The sequence below is a fragment of the Callospermophilus lateralis genome, chromosome 16 (assembly GCF_048772815.1).
Source record: "Callospermophilus lateralis isolate mCalLat2 chromosome 16, mCalLat2.hap1, whole genome shotgun sequence".
Lineage (NCBI taxonomy): Eukaryota > Metazoa > Chordata > Mammalia > Rodentia > Sciuridae > Callospermophilus > Callospermophilus lateralis.
The window spans coordinates 89,312,749-89,336,956 of NC_135320.1; the positions used below are offsets into that span (position 1 = coordinate 89,312,749).

A 24,208-nucleotide genomic window follows, 5' to 3' on the forward strand; every position below is an offset into this window, starting at 1 on the left:
TGAGGTGTGGACGGCGCATGAGCGCCAGGCCAGCGTGTCCTCTGAAGCAGCAGGCACAGCCAGCTTGCCCTTCTCCTTGGCTCTTAAGACACAGGCTCCAATGCCCACAGCCTCAGGCTTGTCGGGCTGCAGTCAACTCATCCTAAGGGAGGGCCTAAGGGTCCTGTGCCCAGACCAGACCCACGCCCAGAGTTCAGGGACCTGGGTCACCCATGTCTACCTACCAGGGGAAACCGGAAACTGACTCCACCAGTGACCCTAGGAACTAAGTACACTGACCAGACTCACAGGAACAGACTTTGGTTGCAAATATCTAAAGGGCTACAGCTCTGGAGCTCCACCAGGTGTGAGCCAACTGGTGTCACCTACGAGCGGACACTGGCTTTCTTTCTGGTATCTCACAGTGGCTCTGATGAGGCCTGTGTGGGAACACAGACGTCTTCGGTTGTCAATTGAGATCACAGTCAAGTCAAGGCCAGGGTCAGAGGGCCAACATGGCAGGTGGTGGCCCCAAGCCTCCATCTGCACACCTTGGCCAGGCAGAGCTGCAGGTGAACCAGCTTCAGGTGGCACAGTTGACAGGGGCACAGTGCATGGCTTCCGATTAGACCCCATGCTGCGCCTGGCTGTTCCACTTCTTGGTTCAGACCAGCCCCTGCCCGTCCAGCTTTCTCTGGCCCCTGTTTCCTAGTCACTAGGTGGGGAAGGACCAGCGGCAGCCAACAGCCAAGGCGGGATATCCCCTCAGGATGGACCTGCTACAAGCTCTGAGCACTAAAGAGAATCAGGCTGCACAGGAGGGCCCCGCCAAGGATGCTCAGCCAAGGAGGAGCCCAGGAGTGCCCGTCACCCTGAGAGGGACAAAGTGCCCAGTAGGTAGGGCTTGGCTGGTGGGAGGGCTAACAATATGCCAGGGGCGCTTTCAATAGTTGAGACCTTCCCCGTCCAAGCACAAGATTCACAAGACCATTCTCAAGAGTTGGCACGTACAGAAAGCATCTGGGCTGGAAGCCTGTCCTCAGCTGGTGGAACGCGCCCTTACGCCCTGAGTACACACCTCATAAACAGGCACCAAACTGTTTCTTGTACACAAAACATAAAAGCTATAAAGTGCCACCAGTGGCAGGAGACATGGCAAGAGCAGTGGCCTGCTATGGACATTAAACAGCCATTCCTTAAGTACACAGAAAATTCAAGTAATTTATTTAAAAACTGCTTAGCTTCATCTTGAAATATATATATATATGTATAAATATATGTATATATATATCCTTTAGAATGATCATATTGCAGCATGATTCTCATGCATTTTAAAGTACTTTATTTAAAAAACAACTCGTGGCAACACGAGCATTACAAGGTCTGGCTCCGTCTGGGTGACTGCGGGGCTGCCCTCCTCCTCCTGACCTCAGTGAGCTCAGACCGACCGTTTCAAACAAGTGGACACGGCTGAGTTTTTCATAGAGATTGTGGTTGAAAACACTCCAACCACCGCAGCATTTGGTGACTGTTCTTCCCCACAGCCTGAGTTTTGCTGATTCGCTGAAACCAGGAAGACCACGCTGAGCCGGGGGCCTTGAGAAAGACACTCGCTGACCCAGGAAGAGACACTTGTTTCTCTCTACACGGGTTCCATGTCCTGTGATGAGCGTCCCGTGACGAGCGGGTGAGCAGCAAAGAAGCTGCGAGAGTTCAGATGAGCTCCAGCAGGGAGTCCGACAGCAGGTGGGCCAAGGCCACCACCTACACACTCGAGGTAGTCTGGCCAGGGCTCCCAGCACATGACAGAGGGGACAGAGGGCCCTGGGACTGACGATGGGAGCAGCCTGCAGGTGGCGGGCCTGGGAGGGCATGCCGGGGTCTGGACGCGGACACACACAGGTGCCAGCTGATCTGACATGGCCGCTCTGCCAGCAGCCACCATTGGGCCTCCCAGCTCGGGTGTGTGGCTGCCAGAGCAGGCAGTTGTCCCAGCCCAGGCTCACCCCAGGCACGATTCGTCAGACTCTCTGAGGACGAGATGAGACGCTGTTCTTCTAAGAAAACCACAGTTGTGAAGGAGAAAAATAAACTTTTAAAAATGATCATAAAGAAAAATACTCTCCAACAGCTGGAGCACCAACAAAATGTGACAAGACCCGATGGACATCCACACCTGAGCGCCAGTGAGGGACGTCTGGTGTACGTCCCCCGTCACCAGCTGCACTGTGATTTTCTGACATAGTATGACAAGATATGTCAAGGACGTCAGAGTTTCTGCATTTTCAATTATAATTTTAGAAATGCAATATCTTTTCTTCTAAATTGCTTATTGGCTATATTGTTTTACAATTTAAAAACATGCAGAATAATATACCTGCAGAATAAAAGAGCTGAAATTAAAAGATCTTTTTCAATTAAAAAAAAAAGATTTCAAATGATTTTTTTTTTTTAATTGTGGAAAAAGTAATTAGTGTGATATCTTTGCCTAAAGAGCTCAAACCTACCCCTACAACTACGGAATTTCGACTGTTCTGAGAAGGACCTCTGCTTGCACTGGCCTGGAAGCCCCAGTGAGGACAGGGCCCAGCAGTCCCTGCCCACAGTCTCCCGCACGGAATATGCCAATGGAGTGCTCAGACCATAGACTCGGTCTCCACCAGCCCCTGCAGGCCCTCCTTCCGCGACAGCTTCAGCACAGTGGGCTTCTCACTGCCCCCGTGGCCTTCACCTTCCAGGGCAGGCTGGGAGGACAGAACTTTCTGCTCATCCTTGGCCTCCTCTGACACCTCAGGATAGATCACCAGGAACGTGGCCGTCAGGAAGCCCAGGAAAGAGCCCACAGAGGCCACCATTGGGATGACACGCACAGTTCCCACGGCATCAACCACACCCCCGAGGGCGGATGCCACCAGGATCTGGGAGATGTAGACCTGGCAGGAGAGGATGGCGCAGTCGATGCCAAACCCACGCTTCGAGTTCCCAGGACTGTGGTGAACGTACTAGAAGAGAAGAGAATTCAGAGTGAGGGGTTCTGGGGAAGGGAGACCTGCCGGGGTTTCAGAGGTGGGACCCTGCTGAGGGGTCTGCACAGAGCCCTGCCTTCCTCTCAGCTTCCAGGCAGCTGCTCAAGACGGGGGATGTTCTTGCTCCCTGGAGGGGAGAGGTGAGGAAGCAGCTTTGTCAGCCCCATCCATCAGAATACAGGCTCCCTGGGTCCCGGCCTCTAGTCCCAAGGAAGGGCAGCAGGGCTGACTCTGCCCACCCAGGTGGTCTCCAGTGAGGGCTGGAGGGCAGGGGCTCTGAGTCCATGCCAATACTTCCCACGCATTCTGAATGCACTGACACGTAGATCATACTAACAGAACATGGGGCTTCATCTGTTTCCTAAGATACAAGTGAACCCTGGTGCATAGACACTTGTGGTCACACTAAGTGACCACATCTTCTGATGGAAGGCAAAGCAACCTTGATGTGTGTGTACCATGACTACAGAGGGAGGTTCCAACGTACCTTTCACAGAGTTAGTGGACACAGGATGGAAGGGAACAGAAGAGCTCAACACACTCAGGGCACTAAGCACAGCACACACTTTCTTTCCAAGAGCATAAAGAATGTTTATAAACATTGGTGACACACTGGGCCACAAGGGGGGGCTCAATTAATTTTAGGGGCTGAAGTCATGTAAGATTGTCTTCTGACTTTGAGGAATTACACTAGAAACTGGAAAATCCACCATATGTCAGAAATTCATCAATATACTTCTAAATAATTCATGGTTCAAAACAGAAATCATCACAAAAATTAGAAAATCTTTTAAGTGATTGAAACTCAATGAATTACAACTTCTCAGAGTGCAGCTCAAGCTGTGAGTAGAGGGAAATTAGTACCTTTAAGTGCAAATACTCAGCTAAAATCAAAGAAAGAAATTAGAAGATAGCAAATTAAATAAAAAAAAAAAATAACAGAAAGCAAAAGACCTGTAAAGAGCAGAAACAGATACAAAGTGAACGTACCACAGAGGACCGAGGGTCCGAAAAGCTCCTGGAAACAGACTCCACTGATTCCCAGACAATATAAAAAATGATAACAATGCTACTGCATTACATTGTAAGGAAATACTCTGAACAATTTAATGTAAATATATTGGAAATTTCAGTTGCAATGAATGAATTTCCAGAAAACCCTGACTTCTGTAGTGAGATGTCAGCACTCCTGGCTAGAGTTTGAACAAGAAAACAACGACGGCACTTGCACCCAGCCTCACGTTGGAGGTACTAGTCGTGACCAGAAGGCAAGGAAAAGAAAGAAAACATACCAAGGTTAGAAAGGAAGAACTAAAACTCATACACACAGCTAATGTGGTTTTGTATGCAGAAAATCATGAGAATTCATAACAGAATAACACATATTTGTGCCCAGGAGGGCTTGGCTCTGCCGCGTTATCAATCATTCCCAGGAGGATGCATATGGGTAAAGGTGTACTCAAAAGCTCAGAGTGGAAGAAAAACAAATGATTAGGAGAAGCCAAGACACTTCTGAAGAGCCAGAGTCGCTTCACTCAAGCCAGCACGCACCTGTCCCAGGAGAGGAAGATGACTGGCCAGCACCCAGCCACCTGCGGGAGGACACACGGCTGTCTCCGTCCCCCACCTCAAGCCAGCCACAGGATCAGATGGGGCATGGAAGACCATGAAGGCATAGGGAGGGGTGCTCACTACTGCAGTATCTCAAACAGCTCCAAACCGGAAGAACCCAAGTGCCAATAAGGGGGCGTATCAGAGCCCATCAGGGCACAGGGATTAAGAGCACGCATGCAGAGCTGCTGGCAATGCACTTGTCACAAGAAGGAGGTGAAAGAAAGAGGCCAGATGGGAGAGGACAGTGCTAGAGGTCAGGATCACGGTCACCTTCAGAGTGAGGGCAAGGAGGCCAGGGATTCTGGCTTGGATTAGATGCATCTATGCAGCTACTCAGTAAATCCATTTTGCTTGGACCACTGTACAAGAGACTGCGAGTAAGCACAGCTGAGGCTCAGGTAGGAGAAACGAGCACCTCCTTTCCCCTCAGAGGTGTACAGTGCTGGACAGTCATGGTCCACACCCATGCCCAGGTGTATGATGAACTCTGTACTAGGGCAGATGACTATGCTTAATGGGTCTTTCGAGCAGGGCAGGGAGTGACCCTCCAGGGAGCACTTCCAGAAGCCTCTTGGCAGGACTGGCCTACAGTGCTGGAGGGGTCCTGTGGCCAGAGACTGACCAGGGCAGACAGCAGCTGAAGGCTTCTGGGAGTGCAGATGGACAGCACAGTCTGGGATGGGGATGTCCCTGGCTGGAGTGTGGCTCCCTAGGCCTCCTTTTTGCCACCCCTACCCCAGCACCCTGGGGATGGACATACCTCCTTGACTTCATGGTAGTGTCCCAGCAGGGCATAGGGGCAATAGGAGATGCTCATGGAGACAATGCCCATGGTGCTGATGGTGACCATGGCCACATAGACATTGGGGAACATGGCCATCACAGCTGTGCCTGCAGAGAAGCCCAGTGTCCCCAGCACGTAGATGACCTTGATGCTCAGGTCGTAGTTGTCCAGGTACTTCTGTAGCAAGGCTGCAGAGAGGGACCACAGGGACAGGGATGAGCTCATGGCTGCTGTCCTGTCTCATCCAACATGGCTTCCTCCAGCAGAAATGGGGTCTGGGGTACAGGTACTGCCTGCTCTTGAATGCATCTGCAGCCTTGGATCCGCCTGGCCCCCCGTGGCTCTGGCACCTCTGCAAGGCCAGCAGCTGGCCCTTCCTACAGCTCTGGGCCTCCCTGACCTGCCAGAACACTCTCTCTCGCCTGACCCAGCACTACTTTGTTCTCCTGATGGGGGCACCCCAGGTCGTCGTCGTCTCAGGACCTTGCCTTGCACCACCCATCCTGACCTGGTGGCTTAGATGACACCTCCTCCAGGAGGTGCCTCCCAAGCTCCTGAGAATTCCTCTACCAGAGCTGAGTCACAGCTGCTCCAGTGCCTGGCTGACCTCGTGGCATTTACCTTAGCCACCCAAGTCCACTCGAGGCTGGTGTAAAGCTGGCCTCCTCCCCAGGGTTTAGACAGTGTGGGTAGGCAGGGGGACCCTGACCATGATCATGTCTAGTCCCAGAGGTTGAGCTGGACATGCTGCTCCTGGGGTGGGTGCCTGTCACCCCACCCTGTCCATCAGGATAAAGCTGTGCCTGCAGGTAGAGGCCTCATGCCCATGAAAGCCTGGACCCTGCTCCTCCTGCTGAGCCCTGGGCAGGAACTGGCAGGACCCAGGGCAGCCTAGACAGAGGTACCGTCCATATGGACAGCATTGTGGGACAGCACAGACAGCCTCCACGGGCTCTCAGAGACACCCCTTCCTAGCACAGCCGACAGCAGCTATTCCCACAGCTTCTCATCTGCCCAGACAGAAGTCAGGGTCCCACGGACACTTCAGCCTTATGAGGTACGGGATCCCCTCATCTGACTGCTGAGAACTCTCTAGGGCTACAGCTTACCTGAGCTGGACATTCTTACCTGAGCAAATAGCACCGGTAGCAGCGTAAATGACCAAGCCCCAGCAGCCCATCTTCACACCAGCGTTGTAGGCGTGCCAGGCAGTTGAGTTGGAGGCGTCCTGTTCAGAAGGAGACTGGGTAAGCAGGGTATATGCTGCGTGCTCAGGACAAAGGGGTGATTCTGCATTTCAACTGTGGCTGACTGTATTTCAGGAGGTGAGAAACACTCCAGCAAGGAAGGGCCCTCCCTGGTCCACAGGAGGTAAGAAGCGCTCCAAGCAAGAAGGGGGCCCTCCCTGGTCCAGTCTTCAGTGGGTCAGTGGTTTCGGGTCACTCCTTGCCACATCTGACTCTGAAGCTCAGAAACCCAGGGGTGACCCTGCCCTCTTTAAGCCCCAGGTTAGACCTGAAGAGGAGTGGACATGTGGGCCTGGTGTGTGTTGACTACTGAGGCCCTCCTGACCAGGTAGCAAACACGTCACAGGGTGTGCCCCGCTGATACCACAGGGGCTGGAAGAACCGCCAGCACAGCTGGCATGAGTGACGCCAGATGGTCACCTGAACTGCCAGGTTGGGTGAGCTTGGCACAGGGCAGCAGACAGCTGAAGACAGCCTCACTTGGGCTTCTCAAAGTGCCTCTTCCTGGTGGAGTGCCTGGGGGGCATGACGGCTCCTGGGGCCCCATGGTGACCTGCTTCAGGCTTGCACAGCGCTTGGTCCACGTGGACGGGGCAGTGAGGGCAGGCTTGGCAGAGGCCCTATTTTCATTCTCAGCGTGCCACACTTCCTCCCCACCACCCTACGCTCCTAGCCGCCTGCCCAGGTGCTCACCTTGGGGTCCCCTTTGAAGATGACCTGGCCCATGAAGTCGGTGTAGAAGACGGCTTCAGCGATGACAGAGAACCAGGTGAGCAGGTGGCAGAGGCACAGCCGCTTCAGCTCCTTGGGCATCTTGAGCATGGATAGCCACAGCAGGCGCACGGTGGTCTCACTCTCGCCCTCCTCGCTCTCTGTGTCCCCGCTGGAGGTGGTGGCCCCGCTCTGGTTCCGGTGCCGACAGCGCTGCCGCTGCCTCTGCTGCAGGTCGTACAGGTCGCTCATGCTGCGGGACGGCTTGATGAGCACCACGGCGTTGGCCCGCCGGTAGCGGTAGCAGTGGGACCCGACCTTGCCGTAGTAGGAGAAGGTGCTGGAGGCCTGCCTACGGAATGCATGCCGTCGCCGCCGCATGGAGCCAGATGTGGCCGAGGGCTTCATGCCCACCCTCACGTAGCCAAGGGGGTCCCTGGGCGGAGAGCCGCTTCCGTTTGGGACTTTAGCTTCATTCAAGTGATTATCAAGCAAGGTCTCGTCCTCCTTGGCCGTTTCCCTGAGGAACGTGGACAGGCGGGGCAGTGTGGCCTTCAGTAGCTCCTGGCTGGTGCTCCGGGGGGTGTTGGGGCAGGAGGTGTCATGGAAGATGGAGGGCTCGATGTCGTGCAGGAAGAGCAGCTCAGGCTCCATGTCCAGCGCAGCATCCGGCACGTGCAACACAGAGTCGCTCTTACTGCGCACCAGGTCCACGTCCAGGTAGTCCAGGGGGAGCTCATGCTCCGACTGCACCTCGTCTGGGAACAGGGGGCTGCCGTCTTGTGCAAGGCCAGGGGTGGGGGCCAGGGCGCCACTGAGCCTGGTGCTGGGCAGGGCGGCCTCCTCCGAGCTGCGGTCCTGCTGCGGGCAGTACTGCTCCTCCTCGATACTGAAGACATGCAGGGCCACTGACACCGTGAAGACGATGGCAGCGAAGAAGAAAAGCACCTGGTTCTGTGTCCGGAACCAGCTGCCCAGGAAGGTCTGCGTCCAGTCCAGCCCGCCCAGCACATAGCCAATGGCCCCGCCGAGGCCTGGTGGGGAGAGCAGGGGTGAGCCAGTGACCACTGCGGCCCCCATCCCCAGGCCCACCCTGAGTGAGTCAGGACACAGGGGCTGGGAAGGAGCACGAGATGGCAGTGGGGGCCGGGAGGGAGGGGACAAAACAGGGGACCCTGACTGTGGAACTGAGGACTAGGGTCTCCCAAATCCCTGCCTAATTAACTAAATGCAAACTACTTCCAGATCTGACATGGCCATAGGTTCAGGATCCTCTACTGGATGCGTGTGGAACTGCCTGGCAGAGGGCAGAGATCAGGATGGGGCCTGCCCATCTGCCCTGTGAGCACGTCACCCCAGGCAGGACTGGCCGGACACTCTGTCCCCATTCCTGCCTCTTCATCCTGCTAGGGCTGCACACAGGGCAGCAGAGGCCCACCCCCTCCTGGAACCCTGGCAGATGACTGAGGGAGGCTGGTCTGCCCCAGGCAAGGCGTTACCAGCAGAGAAGGCATGGATGTTGAGGGCCATGTCCTGTTCCTCGCTGTCCACCACATCCAGCAGGTAGGCGCGGATGGGCCCTTCGGTCGCATCAGCGCTGAAATCCAGGACTACCACTCCCAGCACTGTGAGAACGATGCCGATGGGCTGCCGGGTGGGGACATCACCAAGGGCCAGACCTGGACAGAGAATGGGAGGGGGTGATCAGATTGCAATACCTGCCTCGTTGGACCGGGGAGCTAGCAGTCCCCTGCAGGGAGGCGGCCGGCACAGTGGGACCTCTCCAGAGCAAGAGCCTCGTTCTTTGGCAGACCCTTGGGAAAGAAACGAGCTGCTTCTTCCCGCTGTGTGGCGTGTGGGGAGATTCTTCCAAAAGGCTCCTGGCCCTGTGCTGTGAGCAGGAAGGGGAGCAGGCCGGGCTTACTGTACCATTGCTAGGGGTGGCCTCCTTCTGGGGGTGCCAGCTAGTGCCAGCTAAGCACTGCCATTTCGCCTTCTGTGAGAAAAGCATCTCCTTGCCCTTCTCAACAAGAACTGATGCCGAAGGCCAGTCCCCAGGCCGCCTGTGGCCCCAGAAGGCCAGCCCCCAGGGCCAGCCCACGGGCTAGAAGACCTCTGAGAGGGCCCCTCGGGCTTTCTGCCTCCTGCCTGTACCAGCCTGGCCCTGGAGGGTGCAGCCAAGAGGGACCCGAGTGGCCAACCACCCTGGTCCCAGTCCTATGGAGACAGCGTGAGCCTGCAGGAAGCTCCTCAGGAGTCTACCCTGACCCAGAGATCAAACTGCCCTCCTGTCCCCGATGCCTGACCAGCCAAACTGGGCCTCGTGTTCCCATGAAAAAAGCACACACCCTCCTGTATGAGGGTCAGAGGGCATGGGGTGGGATTGAAGCCTGGGGCCCAGGACTGGCCCCACAGCACTGTTCGGCCAAATCTGGACAAATTGGTTCATAGGAGGCACAGAAAACGGGGTTTCTGCCAGGAAGCACCCCACTGGCCTCAGACTGCAAACAGAGACAGCACCCAGGTTGAGGGCTGGAGCTTCTGGGCTGGCTGTGTTTGGCTATATGTGATGGGGCTGTACCCCAGACATGGCCCAGGAAAGCCACCCTGCTATCGGAGGACCTCCCTGCTCATGGGAAAGAGGAGGCTAAGCCCAGAGCCAGCAGCAGGCATGGGAGGCAAGCGGCCCCAGGGCATCTGTACAGGGCCTGGGCTGGCTGGAGGACACTAGGCTCAGGAGGTGGGCAGGACCAAGCCCACAGCCCCACCTGCAGCAGGCCCATTGAGTCAGCAGCCCTCCTGCACCAAGGTTCCTGGCCCCGAACCTGACCTCAGGTGAGGCCCTCTCTCCTTGGGCGTGCACAGGCACCTCCACCTCAGGATGTGCAGGGAGCCACTACCCCATTTGACAAATGCCCTCAAGGCAAACACACTTTCCCACACATAGTTGCTTTGATTAAAAACAAAACCACCACCAGTAAAAACAGCACGTGAGAGCCTGAAACAAAAAACAAGTATCAGACCTGCCTCTGGACGCTTTCAACACCAACTCTGAGAAAAGGAGAACAAAAAGAGAAGAGATAATTACTGAAATAAGCTGGAAACAGGACGTGGTGTCAGATATGCATGAAAAAACAAACGGTCGGTGGGCAGGAAGCCTTTCCCTGTGAGCAGGTTCCTTCAGCTTTCCCACAAGGCGGCTCCAGCAGCCGCCTGGGCCTGGCCACCGCCAGGGGGCCAGAGTGAAGTCCGGGTTACTGCACAGGGTGAGCAGCAGCACTCACCTATGGCAGAGCCGTTGAGGAACAGCGCCACGCCCACGAGGACGCCCACGCAGAGTGCCAGGATGAAGGGCCGGCGGCGGCCCCAGCTCAGGGTGCAGCGGTCACTGGCAGAACCGATGAGCGGCGTGAAGAGCAGGCCGAGGACAGGGCTCAGGAACCAGGTGAGACTGTAGTACTGCTCCGGGAGCCCTGGGGGAACATGTGGTGTGAGGCGGGCGTGTGCCCCCGTGCAAGGTTCCTAGGGCATACCTCCTCCTGAGGGAGTCCAGGCAAGCCAGGAGCCTTGGTGTGGGTGACCAGGCCTGCAGGACCCCACCTGCTGCATACAGTACCAGGGCAGCACACACTGGGCGCAGCTGTGTGGTCTGGCTGTGCGTGCTGCAGGTGCTGGGGCAGCATGGCCTGGGCAGACGCTCCAAGCTGCTGGTGCTGCCAAGTGCCAGAGGGCTGATGAAGGGCCTTGGGGCACCAGAGGTGGCACCACAGTAGGCACAGACTCTGGCTTCTCCTTGAGAGGCACACGAGGGGGACACATGGGCTGCCACTGGCCACACCACCCCGACCACCCTTAACGATGCTCATGTTAGGAATCCTCTCTCTGAAATAGCTCTTGACCAAACCTACTTAGAGTGAGGCTAAAAACTCAGAGAATGGGAAACACATCACCCCCACAGACTGTCACAGCTTCATGACAAGTGTTGAGTCCAGATTGTGTCCCTGTGCTCAGCACCTCCCTACTTCTCTCCATGGGTCCTGCACCCCTGGTGCAGGCCTCCAAAGAGCTGGGGTACCCTCTAGCACCCCATTGGCTCTCATGTTCATGCCAAAATGAGGCACTCACCTGTCACTGTTCAAACTCCTGGTGGGGGGGGTGGGACACCTGTTCAGGAGGCCCCACACCTACTTCCTGCCCTGCCTGCAGCATCACCCACCCTGAGCACAAGGTGCACTTTGGAACACCTGAGACACCATATGCACTGCCGACAGGCTGTGGCTCCCTGGAGATCCGTGACAGCTCACCTACAGCCCCCTCCCCTCCCAGCCTGGAGCCAAATGACACCCACAGAGAAAAAGGCTTGCTGACCTAAACCATACAGAGATGCTGGCCAGGGAGCGTCAGTCTGCCCTGTGCAGAAGTCACCTCTCTGCTCAGCCTCCAATAGCCTCCATTCCTTTTCTAAGACTCCTACTCTGTCCCTGCCATGCTGCTCAGGGACCTGTTAACCAAACTCTGGTCCTGTCTTGGGCTGTGGCTGGCCAAGCCCTTAGTGCAGATCCTCGGGTGCCCTCCACTGCGAGGCCTTGCAGTGTGGTCTGCTACCAAGTCCCTTCTGAGACCAGGTTTTCCACAAATCAGACCTTTCCCAGTGAGACTGAAGTGCCACATAAGGGACCCTGTGGCTCCATCAACCTGGACACACACACACCTGGCACATCAGTGTGCAAGTTACAGCAGACGCATTTGTTTGATGCTGGTCCAGCTGCAGGAGATGAGCAGACATGAGGGGGACCTGTTGCATGTCCCCCTGGGTAACAGCAGCAGGCCTGGTGCTGGGCCTGGCCTGGGCAGCCTCCAGTCCCCAGGCCACCACATGGGATGAGAAGCCGGCCGTGAAGAGATGTCATATGATTGTGCTGCTCAGGGTGGCTGACAGGGTTGGGAGGCCACACCATTCAGCCAAGGGAAGAGGAGTGGACAGGGGAACTGGCCTGTGGACGAGGCAGGAGCAGGTACCTGAGCCCATGGAGGGTGGGGCTGTGGGGTCATAGTCTTCAGAGGGGGACACAGGCAGTCCGGCAGGTGCTCTCTCCCAGCAGGTTGACAGAGCAGGCTTTGAAGTCCTGCCGAGCCTGTGTGCCCCACACGCTTGCCCCCATATCAGGGACAGCTTGCTCAAGTCAGGGCTGTGCCTGGGCCCGAGGAACACACTGCTCCTCCCCACACTTCTAGGTGTGTGTGGCTGGTAGGAGGCTGCCCAGGGTCAGGGGCAGGGGCAGGGCTCCAGTGTGGGCTCTTCAGGGCCCAGCTGTCTGTCATCACTTGTGCTATTTGGAGGAGCTCATAGGTGCACCCCAGTCTCAGCTCCTTCTCGAGAGCTATGGCTCTAGCACAGGGACTAGCAAATTCTGCCATCTATTTTTGTGTGGCCTTCCAGTTAAGAATGGATGTTACATTTTACCAAGTTGAAAAGATCAAAGTAAAACTATTTCCTGACATAAAAAGCTATGAGATTCAAAATCTGGAGTCCCCAGGTTAGACGCTGCAGTTTGCCGCCAACCCGGCGGCTCCCCAGCTGCACTCTGTCTGGAGGCCCTTCACCTGAAGGTGACAGCCACCCCGCCGAGGCACCCCTCTGCCAGCTGGGTCTTCACCAGTCCCCCTCTCAAGGCACTTTTTAAATACATGGTATATAAATGGCTCTTATTTTTCTATGCATCTTTGTTGGCATATTCAGTTTACTTACACTTAACGTAATTATGATTAGGTTGGAGTTAGGTCTGCCATTTGCTATTTGCTTTCTGTCTGACCCCCCTTGTTTCTTTGCTTTTCTGTTCCTATTTTCTTTTGATTAACTGAATATCTAGGCAAATTCCAATATACTAGAGCCTTCAGTGGTAGGTACTTTTAGTGATCGCTACAGATATTATCTATCAAACACTTACAGTCCATTTAGTGAATATGATAACACATAACACAAACCCCACTATATGCTTTTGCTTTTACTAGTTGTATCTATTCTAAAGGAATCCAGAAGAAACGATCGTATATACCTACACATTTCACCATTTGCAGGACAACTCCTTCCTTCTTGAAAGATCTTTTTCTTTGTACCTGAAGACGCTTCTTTGGTTTATTTGGCATTCCTTAAAAAGCATCTGCTGATGTTTTTTTTCAGATTTGGACTCTGAAATCTCCTACTGCATTTTTATTCTTGAATATTTCTGCTGGATACAGAGTTGGGGCTCCGACCCTCTTCACGGAGAACCCTGAGGAGGGTTCCCAGTGGTCCAGCTCCACTGTGTCATTCAAGGAGGCTGTGGCGGTCCTCGGGACTGTGCCCTGCTCATCGTGCGCCAGGCTGCTCTCCAGAGCCTCCTGCTGTTGCTGCTTCTCAGCAGTGTGGCTCTGATGAGTCTAGGGAAGAGGTGCTTGACACGTACCATGCTCGGGCTCGCTGGACTTCACGAATCTGTAGATTTACAACTCTTACAATGTTGTGATGATCTGTTCTCTGTTTCTTCTATTCTACGACTCCGATTATAGACGTATCATACGTGGTTATATACATACATCACACAGACTGACTCTTTGATACTGTCCCCGTTTCCTCAGGCTCTCTTCATCTCTCTTTACGATCTTTATTCTCTGTCCTTTGCTGTGGATGATCTCTACTGAGCAATCTTTAGGTCTCCTGTCTCCTCTGCCATCTCCAATCTGCTCTTAATCCTACCGGTTAACTTTCAATTCGGATGTTGTATTTTTTGGTTCTCGAGTTTGTCAGTTTCCCCTCTCTTACACTTGTTCCTGTGCTAGAACTCTACGTCATGAGCATGTTTCCCTTCATGTAACAACCAGTCACGCGGGCTTCCTGACAATCCCAATCTGAGTCCTCCCCCTGAGGTCAGTTTCCCCTGCTGCCTTTTCTCTAGAGTACAGGGACATTTCTTTTTTATTTTTTTAGTCCTTTTTCTTTGTGTCTAGAAATACTGTGGGGCTGGGGACATAGCTCTCAGTTGGTAGAGTGCTTGCCTTGCATGAACAAGGCCCTGGGTTCAATCTCCAGCACCACAAAAAAAAAAAAAAAGGAAAAAGAAATGCTGAATTGTGCACTAGACATTGCGAATAGTGTGTCACGAAGACTTCATACTCTTGTTATGTTCCTTCCAGGACTATCGATATTTCTGCTGTACACACAATTAACCGAGCTGGACTCAAACTTCAGAGCTCTGTTCTCCCCACAGAGTGAGACGGCAGAACTCCGTGCAGTTCTACCAGCTGCAGCTACGCAGCCTGAGATCTGGCTATGAATGTGCAAAGGCCATTCAGGAAGCAAACAGAGCCACGAGCAGTGTACACGCGAGGCTTGGTCCCTCCCTGGGTCTTTGGTTCTGTGAGACAGGAAGAGGGCTGGCAGCTGCCATGTCTTCGCCACCCCGTGGCACGACTAAGGAATTTTCAGTTCAAGTTGGAGAGAACAGAGACAGACAGACACACCGGTCAGCCCATGCCATTCCTTTCTTCCAATTGCCCCTCCTCTTCCAGGTTCTGGCCCTCTGTTACTCTACTGCCTTTGGGGAGTCGTTCTTTACATCCTGTCCATAATCTGCGCCCGTTACCTGTGGGAGGGCTACTGCAGGTGCTTCTCTGTGACCTCTGGCTGCCTGATCCTTGGCAGCCATTATTGGCCTCATGGACTCTGTGTCGTGACCATCTGCCTTCTGCCCTGCTTTGTCACACTGCAAGCTGCAGAGAGAGGCAACCAACATGTCCTGTTCCCTCAAACCAAACTGTGTCATGCAGCAACTGCCAGCTCTCTCTGCATGCCACACTGCCCTAACCTTCCGACTCAGGGTAACTGGTAAGTGGCCAGCAGGTAGGGTGAACTGCAGTCACTGACACAGGCCAGAAGGGAGACTGGTGGCAGGGACAGCTCTCCATGACCTACTGATGGTGATGATCTTGTGACAGGATTTACAGAGCCTGGTCACATGTCATTGTGTTCTCACAGTCACCACTGAGGCTTATATTACGGTTCCTGCTTTTCTGGTGAGGAGAGGAAGGCTCAGAGAAGTGACCTGCTGACATGGTGACAGTCCAATGAATGGCCTGACAAAGACAATCCGCCAGCACCCACGATCCCAACACCCCTTGTCAGCTCTGCGTGGGTGCAGCCACCCGAGGGCCAGTAGCAGCACCAGGAGGACTGGTTCGAATCTCTAGCTGGGGTCTGGAGACAGGTCTGTTACCTCCTCTGTTACACCTGGGCCAACTGGCCAACCTGGCACCTGCTACTAGCGGGTCTCAGGGCTGGAAGCCTAGGCTCAGGAAGTGGCTGGGAAGGTAGGTGTTAAGGCAGAAGGAGGGCAAGCTGGCACCAGGAGGATGGGCGTAGACACATGCCACTCATCCCCTTCCCACTGAACACTCTCCATGTAAGAATAGAGATGCACCAGGCTTCCTGGCAGAAGCTCCAGCCAACTTCAGCCTCTCAGGTTGAGGTCAGTAAGGTGGAGGGAGACCACCAGGCCTCATACCTGGAGAAGTGAGCTACATGCCTCTGTAGGGCCGTGGTCAGCCATGAACACTCTGGGACCAAGCATGGACATGCATAGGGCCTGGCCACAGGGGACTGTCCATAATTCATCCTCTTGAGTGTGTGCAAGGCCCTGTGTCAGCTGGACTCATGCAGAAGCCCCACTACAAGGACAGGCAGAGGGAACCTGCCCACTGAGCCCCACAAAAAATGTCTGGGGGTCGTCACTAGACCCCACAGAGCACTCGGGTCGACTGCCCCACGTTCCTCTCCTCAGAGACTCTTTCACTGCAGGCCAACGGGTCGGCTCAGGAAGTGGTGGGAGTCGCGGCGTGAGGGACAGACACCCTGTGCTCTGCTGAATAGCTGCAGCTGCTTTTCAAAGCTGCAACCACAGGAAGTCAGGGAGACTGAGGCACAGAGGCCATGGCTTAGCACCCATTCAACCCAACAATGGCGGGGGTCAGATGCAGCCTCCCCAGGGCCAGTGGCCCTGTTCTCAGTCCACCCACATGCTGTACCCCAAGGTTGCTCTCCAGAGGCTGTCCCCAAGGGCAAGAGTGTGCTGGGGCGAGCCTGCTCTGTGGGTGTGTGCTTCTCTGGGCAGAGCCCTGCACTGACCTGCAGATCTGGCTGGGAGGGATGCGGGTGGCTCTAGGCACAGAGTTCTCAGATGGGAGCTGGGAAAGCCCACCACTCTTCTGAAAATAGGGCTGTAACTGGAGAGTATTTTATGATGGGGCAGCAGTGGCCAGGGATCAGGGAGGCAAAAGGAGATTGCAGGCGTGGGCCAAAGCTCCACGCCCCCAGGGAGAATGCTCCCAGTCACCAGCTACATCCGGCCTGGTACTGATGGCTCCAGGGGATGCACAGACCCACTGGGCACCAGCCTGCCTTCTCCAGCTCATAGCAAGCCTGATGCCCGAAGGGCAAAAAGAGATGGCCTTGGGGAAAACCACCTGCCAGGCCCTCAGCTCCCTGCTCCTACCCCACCTGCTCACCCGGCCAGCCATTACTCACTGCCGTGGCCTTGAGCCTTTGGGCAGAGTCCTCGCAGGCTCATCAGCTCACCTGGGCCCCAGAGGAGGTAGAGGTCCCTGGGTGGCCTGCTCAGGCCACCCCTCTCCTCCTGTCCGCAGCCACTCTCCCCTCCCCTCCTCACATGCCCCCATCTGTGTCTCTGGCTTGGTGCTTTGCTCTGCTGAGCAGCATGTGCTGGCACCTCCACCTGGGGGCTGCTTCCCTCTCCCTCAGTCCTGACCCCCACAGTCACCCTGCCCTGCCCTGCCAACCAAGCTCTCTTGTCAGGCCACCAACCCAGGAGGGCCTCCTCAAGGCCAGAGCTGCTGAAGACCCATGCTCAGAGCCTTTGGCAGCTCCTCCTGGCCTGATGTTATAAATAACTTTAACACACAAGGTGGAGGGCCCAGGTTAGATCTTCCCAAGCCATGTGTCCTCAGAGCCTGGTCAGACCCAGCAGCTTAGGGGCTTCTCCTGTCTACCCTTCCCCTGCCCTTGGGCACCCAGTCTACTTGGAACAGCATCACCGTATTGAGACAACAGGCCCTGGGCAGGTCTGCTCCAGCAGCGGTCACACCAAGCCTGCTGGGCATGAAGACACCTGCTGAGGCACCAGCTCCCAGTGATTGGGGACACACTTTTGCTTCCCTTCAGTGGATACAACACTGCTTGGTGGCAGGCTCAGCCCACTGCTGCAATCCCACCATGTTGGAGGATGGCTTATGGAGGAGCTGCAGACCAGCCTGGCCAAATGAGACCCCATCTCAAAGTCAAATCAGCCAAGTGCCGCAGCGCATGCCTGTCGTCTCAGCAACTTGGGAGGCTTCAGTAGGAGGACTACAGATGAGCGAGATCCTGTCTCAAAATTAAATGAAAAGGGCCGGGGATTTGCTCAGTGGTAGAGTGCTTGCCTAGCAAGTGGGAGGCCCTGGGTTCCATCCCAAGCACTGCACAAAACAAACACACCCAACTACAGGCAGCCAACCTACCCCTTGGGCATACAGGTGCTACTTAATCTGCTAGAGCCTATCACAGACGAGGTGTCTAGAAGAGGAGACCAAAGCAGGGATCACAGTACTGCCAACCATGTGGCCTGGTTCCCTTAGCACGTGTGGCCCCCACCCTGAATGGACCCCACCTCCCTAGCAGCCCACTAGCTCCTGAGGGCTGGCCACGCAGCCAATTCCTCTGTGCTCAGCAATGCTGACTGACAACAGTGTGGGGTCGAGCCATGCCAATCCAACCCCCAACTCTCCTCCCCGGAAGGAGTCTGATGCCTGAGATGAGAGCTCTTTACTATGGCAATAGACACAGGTTACTGGACACCTATGGGTGGGTTTGCGGTCTCCTAGGTGTTGCCTTGGGGTTAAGTAAGACACCACCAAAGCCTAAAAACCATGGCTGGGTGAGGCAGGCAGCTGGCACAGCCAGGGCTCCGGCAGGAAGGCTGAAGGACCTGGGTAGCACAGGCTGGAAGAAGGGTTGAGCCCAGGCCCACAGAGCAGCAGGGGCAGCCTCTCCCTTCTCCCAACTCCCCTGGAAGTTCTTTCCAGGCTGCCAAGGGTCAGACCAGCAGGAAATGAGGGCCTCTGCTCCAGAGCTACCTGCCACTGAGCTAACAAGTCCCAGGAATGGGACAGAGCCCACAGAGCTGGCCAGGTGACAGGGTGACAGCTCTCTTTTGTTTCACATGTTGGCAAGAAAAATAAACACTTCCCATCACGTCTCCAAGGCAGCCCTGGATGAGCGAGCCCCCTGCACCTGCCGCAGGCTGAGACGCCCCAGCACCCCCCTGCCCCCCCCTCCGGGGCCGTTCCCCCCTCCCCTGCAGGCTGAGATGCCCCAGACAGGCAGTTCCCAGCAAAGCGCCGCACACAACGCCGGTCCCTAGTAAATAACTCTTGTTTTTTCCAGGCAAAAACTGAACAACAATGGTGGGACCCGGAAGGCTCCCCGTTCACAGGAAACACTCACTGTGTCACTGCGCGTCGGCGGGCTGTGTGAGGTCACTGCGACGCTCGGGTCACGTGGGGCGACTTCTATTCACAAGGGCACTTTTGATAAACTGGTGCTTTTGAGGGGGAGGGGGCTGGGAAAGTGGCCTATAAATGTTAACAAAAGGTCTGGGATGGGAATAGGAACTCACGCTCTTTCACTCAATAGCCAAAGCCTGCCATGTCCAGATATGCTTGTATTCTCAGACAAAAATTCATGATAGCAGCCTCGTGAGAACCGGTCCTCCATGGGAACGGCTCTGCATCCTCGAGTGACCTTAGGCCTGCCACTCAGAGAAGCCAAGCCCAGGTCAGGCTGCCAGGGGTGCAGCCCACCCCTTACCAGGCCCAGAACCCAGGATGAAGGGTGATGGGGCCTTGTCGGGTAGGGGCCCTGCCATGGGGAAGGGGCACCTCCAGCTGTGGGGGAGCACAGGGCTGCAAGGAGTGCTCTGGAGAGGGTTCAGAGTGGAGGAGGGACACCCAGGTGGTGTCTCCCCAGCCCCATTTCAAATTCTGCATCCTCAGAGATGGGAGGGGCGGGATTGCTGCCAGGCTATTTTGTAAGTCACCTCTGTATCCCTGCCTGCCACCCACCAAGCCTTCCTAGAGGTCTACAATCCTCAGAGTCCTATGGGACCAAGGGCCAGGATGAGGGTGGGCCCTGGGTTGCCTCTCTGGGCTTTCCCAGGAGTGGAGTAGTTAAATCTTAGCATGAGCGACCAGAAGCCCCAGGGCCAGGGAGGCGACCCCCATCACATCACTCTACCTTATTCTAGATTCCCTGGGAGCAATGAGCAAGGGTGACACGGAGAGTGGCCCAGGGGACAGTGGGCCCAGTCTTATGAGGCCAAAAAGGTCAGAAGGTGGAGTCCTGGGACCCCCGGTACCTCCCCAAGTCTGCTCCCTGCAGGGGGTGGAATGGTCCAGAATGGCCCTTCCTGTGATAAAGGAAACTTCTAGCTGCTCTTGCCAGCCAGTGCTGGGTATGGCTGTAGGCCTACCCCATGCCAAGGGCTTCCCAGTGACTCTGCAAGGCCGTTGCCTCCTGTTTTTGAACCATGAGGAAACTCAATAGTCCAGCTAGGTTAGATGCATCTGGCCAGTGCTGCCCCCCAGAAGCTGGGGTCACCCTACCTGCTCCTCTGCCATTTCAGCTAGCCCGCCCAGCTTACAGGGGTCTTTATGTACTGGCAAGTTGGGATGTGAGCTGCTCTCTGACTCTTAATAGCTGCCCATCTCACAACTCTTTAAAACAGATGTTCTGGTGCTGGGGATGTAGTGCAGTGGTAATGCACTTGTCTAGAATGTGCAAGGCCTTGGGTTTAATTCCCAGCACTGAAAAAAAAACAAGTAGAACAGGCGTTTTGTCCTGTGTAAGCAATCACATGGCACTTGGCTTAGGACTCCTGAAGCTTCCCCAGAGTACACCATGCACACACAGCATACCCGGCAGCCTAAACCCAGGGTCCACACGGCCAAACCCCACTGCCTCTAACAAGCAAGACTTGGGCTTCAGAGAGGGAAAGGTCCTCAAATTTAGTATGCACAGAACCCATCTCTTGCCCTCCTGTGGGGTCCCTGAGTCAGAGAAAAGACCCCATCATCCATCCACTTGTGCTGGCAAGACCCTAGGGTCACCCAGCAATCCCAGCCCACAGCCCAAGCAGTGCCAGATGCCACAGGCCTCCTGGCCACATGTACCAGCCTGGCACTTAGCTTCTGTCAGCTCCTCTTGCCCACAGGGCTTAGCTCACGCTGCTGCCTCTGTCCCCAGCTCTCTGCCTTTCCCCTCCCACGTGCCCTGAAACACCTGTGATGTCATGAGTTCTACTTAAGCACCATGACTTCCAACTGGTGTTCCCTTCCTCCCTTGTCCCACCACCTCCCAGCCCCACCTGGCAGCCAGTGATCTCAAACCTCACAGGAGGTCTGTACCCTGCACAAACTGCCAGCCCGGGACAGTCCAGCCTCCTGCCCAAGGCTGCAAGGCCTTGCCCTGGCTGCTGGCTGGCCAATCCTCCAGCCCTCTTCCCTCCTAACTGCCCCAGCCGATGGGACCCACCTCCTATTCCCAGGAAACATGGGGCTCCCATCCAGCTCAGAATCTCAGCCCCACCCCACCCCACCCCACCGTGGCAGGCGGCTCCACCGTGCTCCCACATTCCTGCTCTTGCGCCATCTACCATCCCTACTCATGGTGCCCGTGCATCTGCTTCCTCACTGCCCAAGTGCAAGCTCCAAGACGGCATGGCCTTGTCCACTGTCTCGAGGTTCCCAGGCAGCACCTGTTAAGCAAGAATGCCAAATACACACCCACGGCATGTGGGAGATGGGCCTGAAAACTGACTGCTAAAGAGTTCTAGAGCAGCTGCCGGACCCAGATATGTGCCAGGACCTCCCACAAGAGGCTGCAAGCCACAGAGGCCTCGGGCTCCACGGCAGACCCGAGCTGAGCCCACTGTGCAGCTGAGGGACCCAGGGAGCAGACCGGACATCCTGTCACCTGGCAAGGAGGGGGCACACTAAAAAAGGCAGACACACAGAGGATTAAAGAAAGCAGAAACCCTAGCTCAGTGCCTCGCATGAGGAACGCCGTGTATGTGGAGTCCCTCTGTACTTTCGAGGCCCCAGTGCTGCAACAAATTCCACAGAGGCCAAGGTCGGCAGGCTGGAGGAGTCCACTAGCTCCTGGTCTACAGAGAACAGTGAAAGCCCGTCCTGGGTGAGCGTTCACCCACAGCTGGCCTGGTGAGCCTGCTCTTCACAGCAAAGTTCCCTAGGAACTGGGGAGGACGACCAGGTGTGGGAGGGGAGCTACTCACAAGCCAAAGCCAGTAGACACAACCCTGAGCAATTAGGCCATCCAAGAAGCACCCAACCCCTTCTTCAGCAAGGAAGAGGACACACAGGACACAGTTCCCAGACCCCGGCCTCATCCCCAAGGCTCCAAAATGCCTGGGTGGACCCTACAAACCCACAGCAGTCCCTGCATCCCACACACCTGTGTGAGAGGGAAAGGTTCCTTTAGCAAGGAGCAGGGTTCAGGCCTGCACGGGTGTCCAATTTGATGCTCTTTCTTGTGAAATCAGCTGCCTGAAGTCTCTTGTGTATTCAGGTAGCAAAACTGGCAAATTCACCTCCTGGAGACAGCTGAGGGGACAGCAATGCCACAGGGACCCACATGTCACACATAGGACAGACAGTGATGCCATCGAGAGAGGTGTCCCAAAGAAGTCTGACACCACAACCCCTGTGGAGGGACTCAGACAGGGCACCCGAGGGCTCCTGCCAGGGCCGGTGCTGTGCTGGCTGTAAGGCATTCCCATGACCTTGGGGAGCTTGGGGAGGCTTGCTTTCTTGTCTGTCACTTGGGGAAGTGCCTGATTTCCAAGGACCAAGTCACACGAGGAGCCTGACACATAAGAACTCCCCAACAATGCTGGTGTGAGAGTTCCTTTTCACACTTGCCACTGGGGAAACAGAGTCCCTGCACCTGGGCCCTGGGACAGGCACAGGGACTCACCGGGAGCAGGAACCTGCACCAGGTGACATTGGGGATGGTGAGACGTTGGTGGGGTGTGGGGAGCTGAGACGAAGAAGGAGCTATCAGATGGCAGAGGACCAGGCAGGAGAGGCCTCCCTGTCTGCTTCATCCCGTGTCTGCCTCACTAGAAGCTGAGGTTCTCCTGCTAGCCAAGGGCCCAGGGCCGGCATCCATGGCCTGGTGCATGAGGAAGAGGGCATCAGGGGAGGCAGAACAGGAACAGTGTGAAGAGAGTCAGGACCTTTGCAGGTGGTATCAGCACCACGAAGGAAGTGCAGCCAACTCTACCTGTGTGACACCCCCAGGAGCACAGGTCTGGTTCATTGGGCTTAGAGTGTCACAGGCCACTCTGCACATGAACCCTGTTAATGGCACATAGTTGGGATCCATGGCCATGCAGGGGATGCATTAGTGGGCTCTGTGACCAGCAGCTGTGGTCCCAAGGACCCATGGGAAGGCAACGGGAACAGCCGGGGGGTGACTCTTGTTTCTCCCTGAGGTTTGAGCCAAGACTTCTCAGCTTTCTGTCTAGGTTCCTAGAAGTACTTCCAGCCCTCCTCAAAGATGACCTTTCCTTTCACATGCCTGAGGCCTACGGCCACCTAGACAGGCAGGGACCTGAGGTAGCTTGATGAGAAGAAGGGCACAGGTGTGCTTCTTGAGGGACGAGCAGACTGGTGGAGGGGAGCTGTGGGTCCAACACAGGGCCAGCAGAGGGAAAGTGGCTGTGAGTGTCAGGCCAGGGCACTACCCTGGTACCCCAGGCAGCAGGAACGCCTCAAAAACTTCTGGTCCATCAGATGCAGGGGAGGGTGGGGCACAACGCTAACAAGGCCTACTGGGAGGGCTCAGAATACTGGGGTCAGAGGACCTACCAAGTCACCAAAGATCAGGTGCCAGGTAACATGGATCAAAGACCCTAGAACAGCTATAAGAAGCTACTCCTGGAGGGCAGCCAGCTACCCTGAGCTGGGCAGCAAGTTGGGCAGCACTCAGGGCAATAGCAGGAGGCCAAGAGTGGAGATTCACATCCAGAATGATCAGACCACCTGGCTTCTTTAGAGCAAGACTCCCTGGTGCACAGGAACAGGCCTGAGGACCAAGGAGGGTCCTCCCTCAGCAGAAAGGTCAGCACCCAGCTGCAACCTGCAGAGTCCAATGCAAGATGGAAATGGTGCAGGACATCAGACCCCCACCTGGATGCATCTGCAAATGAGGATTGATTTTAGTTTGCAAACCTGTTGGCTTGCTGAGACCAGGGACTGGCACGCAAGGGCAAATGGCCTGAACATCTGAAAATTGCAGTTTGCTCACAGAGGACCAATAACCAGCTCTTCTTCCCTCCGTGGGAGCTGGACAACAGTGCTGGGTAACCAGCAGCCACTGGGCTGAGGGCAAAGGGCAGCAGCAGGACAGCACCACGGCATGCTCAGCAGGTGCCAGGCACTAGGCCAGGGTCTCCACTCACCCTGCCCTGCCTTGCAGATGGCATGTCCAGGTGAGCTTTAAAGTAAGGGGGGGCTGAGCTTCCAGAAGATTCTGTCACGGCCAAGGTCACATAGCTACTAGGGATGGAGCAGGTAGGAACCCAAATCTGCCCTCCACACTTGGGTTCTGGGAATCTCCCTAATCTGTGTTCCAGTTCTGGGGGCATAGGGCTTCGCATCCATGACGAGGACAAGAACACAGCAAATGCGTCTTTCACCCCAAGATGTTACCATTTGAAGAGGGACAGGCCAGAAACCCA

At 55.6% G+C, this 24,208-nt stretch overlaps 1 protein-coding gene across 1 annotated transcript in view; it reads right to left on the reverse strand.

The window, feature by feature from the left end:
- Positions 1-2,150: 2,150 nt before the first annotated feature.
- Positions 2,151-24,208, reverse strand: part of Slc45a4 (solute carrier family 45 member 4) — a 71,358-nt gene continuing 49,300 nt past the window's right edge. The window contains exons 3-8 of the mRNA XM_076836001.2: positions 10,646-10,834; positions 8,861-9,040; positions 7,344-8,395; positions 6,532-6,631; positions 5,380-5,591; positions 2,151-2,981 (exon numbers count right to left, since the gene is read on the reverse strand). Of these exons, the coding sequence (XP_076692116.2) occupies positions 2,616-2,981; positions 5,380-5,591; positions 6,532-6,631; positions 7,344-8,395; positions 8,861-9,040; positions 10,646-10,834 (2,099 nt within the window). The 3' untranslated portion in view covers positions 2,151-2,615. The remainder of the gene's footprint in view (positions 2,982-5,379; positions 5,592-6,531; positions 6,632-7,343; positions 8,396-8,860; positions 9,041-10,645; positions 10,835-24,208) is intronic.